General features: G+C 47.0%; 1 protein-coding gene across 3 annotated transcripts in view; it reads left to right on the forward strand.

Moving 5' to 3' along the window:
- Positions 1-12,042, forward strand: part of LOC309560002 (integrator complex subunit 6-like) — a 235,695-nt gene that overhangs the window by 78,467 nt on the left and 145,186 nt on the right. For all 3 annotated transcript variants that reach the window (XR_014225488.1, XM_082263486.1, XM_082263485.1), the window contains exons 4-5: positions 4,037-4,126; positions 8,551-8,734. Coding sequence is in view for 2 of the 3 variants with exons in the window: in XM_082263486.1 (XP_082119612.1) it covers positions 4,037-4,126; positions 8,551-8,734 (274 nt within the window). In the remaining variant the exon portion in view is untranslated. The remainder of the gene's footprint in view (positions 1-4,036; positions 4,127-8,550; positions 8,735-12,042) is intronic.

Genomic DNA, 12,042 nt, shown 5'->3' on the forward strand with positions numbered 1-12,042 from the left:
CGGTCCGCTTGTTTATTTTTTTTCTTAAATACCCTTGTGGGTTTGTATTTGGACAGTATATATTTGCCAGGGTGCAGTCCATACCCTGTAGTGTCTCTTCAGGAAAATATATCGACCATCTGGGTCGACCAATCTTTCCTCGAGAGAACCTTACATCCTTTGCTAAACCAATTGCTACCCCTTTTGCTCTCTTGGTTGGTGAGTCTCCATAATACCATATTGGGTAATATTTTGAATATATTTTCACATTTTTATCTTGTGCGATCTAGGTCTTCTGTAGGAATACTATACTGGCAGAGTTACATCTAAGCTCTTCTAGTACTTTTTCTCTTAGTTGACATATTTAGTCCTCTGACATTCCATTGACAGTATTTTCAAAAAGTTCATGTCGTCTCTCCTTCCTCTCTCACCACCTGCAGTTTTTTGCCCCCCTCCTCCCCCACCTGGTCTAAGCCGAGTTAAGGGATGGAGATATCCTCTATGTAACCTCTGCAAGGATCTGAGAGTGGGTTCGATAGGGGTGACAACATCAACTGGGACTACCGTGGAATTGGCGCAACAATATTTTTCCTTTCTCTTCCTAATTAGTCTCTCCCTACCTCTTCCCACCCACATCCCCTCTGCCCTCCCTCCTCCCATCCACCCCCTCCTCTCCTCTGCCCTTGAAATGGTGTTGATCTGACCATATTATGGTTTTAAAGTAGTTGGGGGGGGGGGGTTACCCATTGGCACTTCCACCCTCTACTCCTTTGCATTGGGGTGATGCTTTACTTGCCTGCTCGTGAGCTTCCTTCTCCCCCTCTCAGGAAAGAAATGTCTGGGCCCAGCTAGGTTGCTATCAACATCACTCTGCCATCTTCCTGTCCCCTCCTGCCTGACTAACCCCACTCCCCGACCCCTGCAACCCCCTCCCGCCCAGACTTGTTCAGCTCCATAGATCAATTTATTTTCTTTGAGGCTAACCGGACTTCTTGTATTAAATCCTCTGTTTCAACCTCAACGAACCAGCCTGGCATGTTTGCTATAGAGATATTCAGTTTTTCACAGAAGTCCCGTGTTTCCTCAGGAAATCTTAGTCTTGCTGTACGACCATCTCTTCTGCCTATCAGACAGGCTGGGAAGCCCCAGTTGTACCGTATTCCTTTTTGCATTGATTCTACAAGTGGTTTCAATAGCTTCCTTCTTAGCGTGGCCTGTGAGAGTTCTGCAAAAATCTGTATGTTTGCACTTTCATAACTTATGGGGGGCGTTCTTTTCAAACTCTCCCAAATCTGGGCCTTTGAGTAGTTCTGGAATCTTATGATGACATCTCTGGGGGGGGTAACCACTGAGAGATTTTTTGGTCTTCTGAGTCTATGTACTCTCTCAATCATCATCTAGTCCGCTTCCCCTCTGCCCAACAACGGGTTTTTTTTTTTTTTTTAATTAGCTACATCCTCCCCATATGTCTGTTATGGTAGTCCACGAATTCTCAAATTCTTCCTCCTACTACTATTTTCTTGATCTTCTATTTTATAGGCAAGACCTCTGTGTTCCATTTTTAACTCTCTCACTTCTTTTTTTAGGTCCTTTATTATCTGTATATAACTGTAATGCCTCTTTTCCAGATCTTCGACTCGTGAATCGTGATAATAAATGAGCCAAGTCTTTGCGAATTGTTAACTCTATTTTTAGGGATTTTTCCAATACTGCTAGCATGACGGCCATTTCCCCCCTTTTGGTCAGTTGATTGTTTGATGCTTGATCAGCGTTGTGTTCTAACCCGACGTCCACATCCGATACTTGTTCTGATCTACTTTGTTCCACGGCAGCCAGGCCTAATGATGTCCTATTTAAACCATTTTTTTCCTTTACATACGCTTGTTTCGGACAGGTTCCTTGTGATTTCTGTAGGGGTAATTTTTCTATGGCATCTTCGTGTAACATACATTTTTTTTGATTGTGCCGGGACTTGCGCTCACTTTTGGTGACTTTGCGGTCGCACCGCCTCTTGCTGACCTGCCCCTCATACTTAGGTTTATACTTGCTGTCCCCCCTAGGAGTTTTCAGGCCCCTTGACAGATCAGAGTTCTCTACCGTAGTTAATGGAAAATCGCTATGGTAGATGTTCATTTGTATCCAAAAATGTTGCATGAACTGCAACATTAGATTTCAGTAACTTTTCAAAAAGAGAGGAGGTGAGTTGAAAAAGGAAAAAAGGTGGTGTAAAATCACACATAGGTAAAAACCGAAAAGAGCTCACCGCATTAATGGTGGAGTCCGCGGGGGGGGGGGGGGGTGGGTAGATGGCTATCAGCCAGGTTGATTCCTTCTAGTCCTCCTGATCGCTGCTTTCTCCCAATGCATTCAGGGGCTGATCTCCAGGGCTGACTGCCTCTCCTTCCCTCTGGGGAAATCTGTCTGAGTTTTGACCCTTTATCACGTGGCGCTGCTGCTCCTTATCCGGCTGCTGATCCAAGTGTCTATGGTGGACAGGAGTATGTCAAATATTACCTCCTCTCCCTTGCGGTATGTACCCGGGATTCTCTCCTAATATATAGCCTCTGTAGCCTCCATAGCCCAGCCCGCTGTGAGGTCCCTGGCCAACCCCCAAGGCTGATCGGCTCTGCGTTAGGCAATGGATCCCTCCTTCACAGGCTGCCTGGCGCTACCCAAGGTCTGCTGCTCTCAGTGACAAGCCATGGCTGACCTCCACACTCCATTCCATGGTGGCCCGAGGTACACCACCAGCGAGACAGACAGGAGAGGGGCGGTTGCTGGGTGGCTTGGTTGAAAGGCAGGCGGCGGTGAGCCGAGGTGGTCATAGCACGAGGCTCTCTCTCCTCATGGTGGATAGCTGATCCCGGCGCCCATGTAGGCTCCTACCCCCCCCCCCCACACCCCCCGGACATGAAAATGGCTTTCTGTATACAGCGACCGTATAATACAACTGTTTTGTGAGCTGAGAGGGGTACCCCCTATTTGATGAGGGTCATTGCTTTCCTTTACAACCTGGTAGGTGTAGGTGATTTGATCCTCTCAGTATGTACATGCAAGCCAAATATTTTTCTACACATGGTTATGTTTTTTCCTAAAATTTAATATGACCTTGAGTTGTTAGTCACGATTTATCACCAAATTAACATAGGGTATATAGTTTGTTTAGTTACAATTAACCTCTGCTGTTTTCCTGTTCATCATATCACTGTTGATAATATTTGTCAGGACTATGCTGTCATGTCATACTACCGTGTTATGTTACATACCCTTAAATAAAGAATTTACTGATTTACTAAAACTGGAGCATTCAAAATCTGGTGCAGCTCTGCATAGAAACCAATCGGCTTCCAGGTTTTATTGTCAAAGCTTAATTGAACAAGATGAAGTTAGCTTGAATGGCTACCACGCACAGCTGCACCAGATTCTGAGTGCTCCAGTTTTAGTAAATCTCCCCCACTGTGTTACTAATTATAGCTTATCCTGCAGACTGGAAGTGTTCCTTAAAAGATTAGGGTTGCCGGACTGTAGCTGTGTAATTATTTCTTCTTCGTAGTTAAAATGACATAAGGGCTCTTTCACACGGGCGGTCCGATCAGATCCGCCTGTCAGTTTTTTAGGCGGATCTGATCGGATCCTCCATGCAGCTCTATGGGGCAGCGGGTGTCAGCGGAGGTCACCTCTGCTGACACCCGCTGCCATCCGCATCCGATCCTGTGCTGAAATCTGGACGGATGGAAACCCTATTTTTCCATCCGTTCAGTAATCGGAGCGGATCTGATGAGAGCGGACAAGCGGTCCGCTCTCCTCCGATCCCCCATAGAGGGCAGCGGGTGCTGAGACACCTCCCTCTCCGCTCTGCAAGCGGAGACGGAGCTGTCATCCGCCCGGCTCAGCGGGGATCGCGGATCGATCCCCGCTGAGCAACACGGATCCGCCTGCGGAGGCGGACCGTGTGAAATAAGCCAAAGAGTGTAGCTAGTTAAGTCTGCCTGCAGAAATTGTTCTAATTTATTGGTTCGTGTTCATAATCTGTTTTTTTTTTTTAAATGTCTTTAAGGGAAGAAATCCATTCTTTTTGGAGCCTTCCATTTTAATAACCATCACAGATGGCAACAAGCTTACAATTCCATCAGGAGTTCAGGAAGAGGTGAGTTCTTTTCACTGACTAGTTTAATTTAAGTCTGAACTCCATCTTTTTATATACTTTGCATAGTTTGGCCCAAACGAATTATGTCCCTCACTAACATGTGAGGCTGCTGGGTGTGCGATATAAACTGTATGTAGCTGCAGCATACCGCACTGTGTTGCGGGTTTGAGCTGAGACTTCCAGTCTCATACCCAGAACACAATATAGTCTTATGACAGCGTTGCTCAACCATTCGGAGATGTATGCTATCAATTATTACAAATCTTCCTCTGAGTCACAGAGGAGGGCTGATGTCACAACCTGTGACTCAGCCAATCGGAGGAAGCTTTGTATTCATTGAAAGAATACATTGCTTACTCGGAATGGCTGAGCACCTCTGTAATAGACTTTACTATGTTCCGGTCATGAGAAAGGAAGGTCTCGGCTCGAAACCTGGAACACAGAGCAGTATGTTGTATGTAGCGGCAGCTACATACAGTTTATACCATACATCCAGCAGCCTTACAGGCTAGTGAGGGACATAGAAAAGTAGAATATGTGTAGATACAAGATCAGATATATTCCAGTAGCGCAAAAGGAGATGATAACCTCTCTCCCCTACCACACAATCACTGAAAACTTAAATAAAATACAATTCAATTAAATAATAAAAAAAATGCAGTCCCAGTGCAGGATATCCTGCATAAAACAGTCCACCAAAGCAGCGTAGAATAGGTCACGAAAATCCACAATGATGTGTCACTTGGGGAGTTTTAATGGTGCAAATATACAGGATCACCTTAACCACCACCTCTGTGCTCTGAAAGGGGGGGAGGCAATGCACACTCACCGACTCCAGTGGCCCAGTGACTCTCTCCACTGAGCAAGCCAGCCAAATCTCAATCACATCCACTTAGGATTCTGGAATGGGATCAATGATATAGGCTCTATCGGGTGCGATTCCAGTAGCCCAGTGCCTCTCGCTACTGAGCAAGCCAGCCAAATCTCAATCACATCCACTTAAGGCTACAGAATAAAGGCTCAATCAGGTGCAATAACATGTAAGGGAAGGAATAGAGCTTGACTAGTGTAATAACGTTTAACACTCACTTTATTCCATAAACAACATACATTGCACTCACATGACATCAGTTGAATATCCGCATATATGGAGGTGTACACCCATCGGGACCCGTGTCCAGACTCCACGCCGTGGATAGGGCGCCTTCCGGGTGATCAGACTCCTCGTACACTTGATTAGGTTACGCCGCCTGGCCACACCCCGACGCGTTTCGTACTTCCGACTTCCTCACAGGGGTGTGGCCGCGGCGGTATGGCAGCACACTAAATACTAGGGCTGCAACTAACGATTAATTTGTCTGTCGACTAATCTATCGATTATTTTTACGATTAGTCGACTAATCTAACGATTATTTTTATTTTATTTTTTTTGCTTAATTTAGTGTTTTTTTGATTAGCTAATTAATCCTGTAATTAATACAGACCCCTCAGTAAGCCCCCTCCCAGTACAGACCCCACAGTAAGCCCTCCCACCTAGTACAGACCACTTAGTAAGCCCCCCTCCCAGTGCAGACCCCTCAGTAAGCCCTTCCACCTAGTACAGACCACTTACTAAGCCCCCCCCCCCCTCCCAGTACAGACCCCTCAGTAAGCCCTTCCACCTAGTACAGACCACTTACTAAGCCCCCTTCCCAGTACAGACCCCTCAGTAAGCCCTCTCACCTAGTACAGACCACTTACTAAGCCCCCCCTCCCAGTACAGACCCCTCAGTAAGCCCTCCCACCTAGTACATACCACTTACTAAGCCCCCCCCCCAGTACAGACCCCTCAGTAAGCCCTCCCACCTAGTACAGACCACTTACTAAGCCCACCTCCCAGTACAGACCCCTCAGTAAGCCCTCCCACCCAGTACAGACCACTTAGTAAGCCCCCTCCCAGTGCAGACCCCTCAGTAAGCTCTCCCACCTAGTACAGTATGTACTAGGTGGGAGGGCTTACTGAGGGGTCTGCACTGGGAGGGGGGCTTACTAAGGGGTCTGTACTAGGTGGGAGGGCTTACTGGGGGGTCTGTACTGGAAGGGGGGCTTACTAAGTGGTCTGTACTGTACAAACCACTTAGTAAGCCCCCCTCCCAGTACAGACCCCCCAGTAAGCCCTCCCACCCAGTACAGACCCCTTAGTAAGCCCCCCTCCCAGTGCAGACCCCTCAGTAAGCCCTCCCACCTAGTACAGGGCTTACTGAGGGGTCTGCACTGGGAGGGGGGGCTTACTAAGTGGTCTGTACTGGGTGGTAGGGCTTACTGAGGGGTCTGCACTGGGAGGGGGGCTTACTAAGTGGTCTGTACTGGGTGGGAGGGGTCTGCACTGGAAGGGGGGCTTACTTAGTGGTCTGTACTGTACAGACCACTTAGTAAGCCCCCCTCCCTGTACACTAGTACAGACCCCTCAGTAAGCCCTCCAACCTAGTACAGACCCCTTAGTAAGCCCCCCCTCCCAGTGCAGACCCCTCAGTAAGCCCTCCCACCCAGTACAGACTGTACTAGGTGGGAGGGCTTACTGAGGGGTCTGCACTGGGAGGGGGGGCTTACTGAGGGGTCTGTACTAGGTGGGAGGGCTTACTGGGGGGTCTGTACTGGGAGGGGGGCTTACTAAGTGGTCTGTACTGTACAGATCACTTAGTAAGCCCCCCCTCCCAGTACAGACCCCCCAGTAAGCCCTCCCACCTAGTACAGGCCATTACAAGCCGGTGTAGCGCCGCACATGTGACATGTCTAAGTAGCTGGGTGATCGGGGAGGATGGCGAATGTGTGTTGCGGCAGAAGCTGTGGCAGCACAGGGAGTACAGGGGTGCTGGAGACGGTCAGCGCTCACCTCTTGTCTCCGACGGAGCCTGGCGGGGGAATTTCACCCGGCCGGCAATGCTTCAAGCGGCGTGGCGGCCGGCCAGGGGGTGTGTGACGTCACGCGTTGACGCGTCAACGCTTTTCACGCACGTCGACGATTTTTTGTAGTCGACGCGTCGTGGCAGCCCTACTAAATACCTACGACTCTCCGCCCATCCGTAATATGTCAATGGTTGGGCACTTCCTGTTCCGGATGGTCACCAAACACAACAGACGCGGTTGCCAAGCAACCACGACTCCCGTAAATAACGGCCAGATTGCCCTCGCGCCCGCTCCCACTACGGCACTGAAACTGACTCAATGCGCCTCAATGGCAACCGCGTCTGTTGTGTTTGGTGACCATCCGGAACAGGAAGTGCCCAACCATTGACATATTATGTACACCACGACCCCGCCCGGATGGGCGGAGAGTCGTAGGTATTTAGTGTGCTGCCATACCGCAGCGGCCACGCCCCCGTGAGGAAGTCCTAAGTCGGCGTGGCCAGGCGGCGTAACCTAATCAAGTGTACGAGGAGTCTGATCACCCGGAAGGCGCGCTATCCACGGCGTGGAGTCTGGACACGGGTCCCGATGGGTGTACACCTCCATATATGCGGATATTCAACTGATGTCATGTGAGTGCAATGTATGTTGTTTATGGAATAAAGTGAGTGTTAAACGTTATTACACTAGTCGAGCTCTATTCCTTCCCTTACATGTTATTGCACCTGATTGAGCCTTTATCATTGGTCCCATTCCAGAGCCTTAAGTGGATGTGATTGAGATTTGGCTGGCTTGCTCAGTAGCGAGAGGCACTGGGCTACTGGAATCGCACCCGATAGAGCCTATATCATTGATCCCATTCCGGAGTCCTAAGTGGATGTGATTGAGATTTGGCTGGCTTGCTCAGTGGCGAGAGTCACTGGGCCACTGGAGTCGGTGAGTGTGCATTGCCTCCCCCCCTTTCAGAGCACAGAGGTGGTGGTTAAGGTGATCCTGTATATTTGCACCATTAGAACTCCCCAAGTGACACATCAGTGTGGATTTTCGTGACCTATTCTACGCTGCTTTGGTGGACTGTTTTATGCAGGATATCCTGCACTGGGACTGCATTTGTTTTATTATTTAATTGAATTGTATTTTATTTAAGTTTTCAGTGATTGTGTGGTAGGGGAGAGAGGTTATCATCTCCTTTTGCGCTACTGGAATATATCTGATCTTGTATCTACACATATTTTACTTTTCCATGTACTGTTATTAAGTAGCAGCATTCGTTACCATACTATAGATAGATATCCTCACTAAGCGCTTGGTTGCTTACTAGTGTAGGTTCCGTGTTTGTGTAAGCAGTTTATACATAGTGAGGGACATAGTTTGGGCAAAGCTGGCCTGTAAAGTGTATGAAAAGATGGAGTTTAACTTTCAATAGAGCTCTGTGCATTTTATTTTTTAATCCATCTGACTAGATTTCACATTGACTAAGTGAGCCAGGTCGTGCTAGAACAAACTTTTTTTTTTTGTATCTTCTTTCTTTCTAAAAGCTCCATCTTCCCCTAAACTCTCCATTGCCGGGAAGCGAACTCACTAAAGAGCCATTCCGGTGGGATCAGAGACTATTTGCACTTGTACTTCGCCTTCCTGGAGCTTTGTCTGTGGAGCCCGAGCAGCTTGGCAGTGTTCCATCTGATGAGTCCGCCATTACACAGATGTGTGAAGTTACAGGAGGTAAGATATCTGCACCTGTAAGTTAAGTGCAAATTATTGCAACCTGGCAGAAGAGACTCTCCTCAGGCTTGCGTTCCTAAAGCCCATTCTTCCTTTTCTGCTTTTTTAGCACACATACTTGGTGGTTTTGTTTGTAATTTATGAAAGTTCTCCCCAATTAGGATTCAAAAAGTGAGACCTTCATTCAAATAGGTTAAAGAAGGGAGCAGTGTTTGTGTAAAGCTATACTTAAAGCGTTTGTTACTCTAAAAAAAAAAAAAACATTGTTTCCTTAAAGCATTTTATACAGCACAGTGCTTGTGCTATGTAATTTGGCCCCCTGTAACACCTAAAATACCTGGCTGATCCTGCCAGTTTTTACCCTCCCCTCTGTACACTGACCACCGTATATCATGGTTGCTGTGCCCTGACACCATGGTTAGTGTACGTGCCTCCGTCATCCGCAGCCTTGCTCTGTCTCCTGTGTCCTCCTCCCCCCTCCCTGCCTGTCTGCTGTGTCAGGCCTGCCCCTCCACTCCTGCTGCTCTCATATTTTATTATAAAATACTCTAATCCCCTCTGTAATATAACACTAAGTGCTCCTGTGCCTGTCTTATAGAAAAAAAATATGTGATCTGTCCCTATATCACAGCGGCTCCCGGCGATCACGTGACCGATTGGCTAACTCTCTCTCTCTCTCTCTCTCTCTCTCTCTCTCTCTCTCTCTCTCTCTCTCTCTCTCTCTCTCTCTCTCTCTCTCTCCTCTCTTCCCCTCCTCCCTGGCTGAAGTCAGCTGCAGTGCTCAGGCTTGCCCACTGGAGCTGTCAGGCGGGCAGAAAAGAGAGCCAAGGGATCAGCTGATCACCGGGAGACGCTCTCATATAGGTACAGATCACATATTTTTTTCTATAAGACAGGCACAGAAGCACTTAGTGTTCTATTATAGAGGGGATTAGATTATTTTATAGTAGTGGCTTAACAACCGCTTTAAAGTGATACTAAACAAACACTGCCTACCAGAATAAAGTGCACAGATCTGAGTGGAGGAAATCCTTAACCCTGTGTAAGTCTCAACACTGAGTTTACGCAAGTTTTTAAACCCTTGGCCCCCGTGAATGAAAAGAGGATCCCATTTTGGCCTGCAGGTAGATGATGCTTTTTTAAAAAAAATATCTATAGTGACATCAGACTTAATGTTTACGGTATATGATATGATCAATATTGAGAGAGAAAGCTTGATATTCATAGATTCTAGGACATAGGCTGATACCATCATGTGATTAAACAATGGCAAAGCTTTTGAGGAGACGCCCCCTGGGCAGCCCCCTATAATCTAACCCTACTCCAGGAGTCCTTAGTATTTTGCTAGTGTCCTAAGAGGATGGACCGCTTCTCCCCTATGGAGAAATCGATTTCGGCTTAACTAGTTTATTATTTTACTTCAGATTTTTCAATCAGCTATTTACTGTCTTCTAGTACAACAATAAAAACAGTGCATCCAGATTGATTCAACCTTGGTATAACCTTAGGAGTCCTACCCCAAACCCCACACTGTGTGTGGGTAGTTTTTATTGCTGCTTTGTGAACTGGATCCTACTTGGGCGTTCACATTGCTACTTGGTATTCAGGTCCATGGTTGTGGTCCATCCCTATACAAACCAGTCTCGAAACAGTGCTGGGTTCATGCCGTAGTATAGAAACCCCCTTTAATGTTAAACCGGGGCTTGCTTTATAAACAAAGTCAACAGTAAATAAAAAAAGGGTGCAAAAATCGTACCCATCCAAACTAGGACAATGCCTGGTGGCCAGATAAGCTTGTAAAATGAGCAGAAGCAGTAAGGCAGAAGGGGCGGAGAAGTAGAAGCCGAGAGAAAAAGCAAAGAGAAAGTGGGAGAGAAAGAGGAAAGAAGAGTCCCACGGGGTTCACATAGGAGGATCACTAAATCCATACTGTTATCAAATAGAGAGGGCTGGGCATGGGCAATCCCAGGGTTCTCAGACCCGAAGGAATTCTTCATGGGTGTCTGATAATATGGCTGTCAGTTTATAATTGACCATGATGTCATACGGGTTTTAAAAGCTTCAAAACTTGAGTATGGAGGTTTTCCAAGCCTTCGCAATCGTTACCTTGGTTGCAGTAAATAGATGCAGGGCCAGTTGTGGTTCCAGATGAAGCAGTACAGTAATCGCTTTACAGAGAAGAGCTTCATATGGGTCTATTTTGAGGTCAGTGGGAAGTAAAGTGCAAAGAAGAGCAAAGACCCTAACCCATAGTCTGCACACTTTTGGCGAGGACCACCAGATGTGTGCCATTGTGCCCACCTGTGAACATCCTCTGAAGCAGAGCAGAGAATAGGCAGGGATGAAGTGAGCCAGCCTAGCTGGCATATAGTACCTTCTGTACACTTTATAGGCATTCTCCGATATAAATACATTTTTAGAGCTTTTAGAAAGCGCCAGGGTCATGATCTGCCAGTCCTCTGGGTCCAGTTGCTTCCCCAATTTACTTTCCCATTGGAGATATTAGGGCCGCAACGGTGGCCTTCTGGAAAACATTTTTGAAGAATAAATTAATGAAATAAGGCCAGGGGAGTGAGGCCGGGCTCTACAAAGAGACTCAAATGGGGTCCGGACGTAAGGGGTGGACTGGGACTGCAGGAGCTGTTGAATAAAATGACAAAGTTGTAGGTACCTAGAATACTCTCATAACGGAATGTTATGTGGGGATCTAAGGGTGTCAAATGATATCCTAGTGGTGGTAAGATTTGAGTAAATGTTGACAAACCCATTGTCAGTGCACCAGGAAAAATGTCTCGGATTATCAAGCCCCAGGGAAAATTGCGGGCATTGGAGGAGAAGAAGCAAGGGTAAATTGGGGGGGGGGAATATCAGACCTGCAGGGAATCTGACCGAATCCCACAATCAAACAGAATGGTGTAGAAGAGGCTCCTAGTGTAGACGGGCTATAGATAGCGGGGAGCTAGGGCCTGAATAGTATTTCATATTACGTTAAAACTATCAGGAAATCTTGCATGTACTTGAAACCAATTTATTTGTACAGTGTTTTACTTTTCAAATTTGGAGCTAAAGTCCACTATTCAGAGCTTTTTTTCAGGTGGATGGCCAAGTGTTGCATCACACCACAGGTTGCACAGTTTACTGCCATCTCTGCCTAGAGCAGAGGTTCTCAACTCCTGTCCTCAGGACCCACTAACAGGCCAGATTTTATGTATTACCTTCGGGAGATGCAGATTAGAATAGAATACTGTAATCACTGAGCAGCAAATTATATCTTTGCTTTACTAGCTGTTTATTTTGTCAGCTTAGTT

This window comes from Pelophylax lessonae (assembly GCF_965119305.1).
Source record: "Pelophylax lessonae genome assembly, chromosome: 7".
NCBI classification, from domain to species: domain Eukaryota; kingdom Metazoa; phylum Chordata; class Amphibia; order Anura; family Ranidae; genus Pelophylax; species Pelophylax lessonae.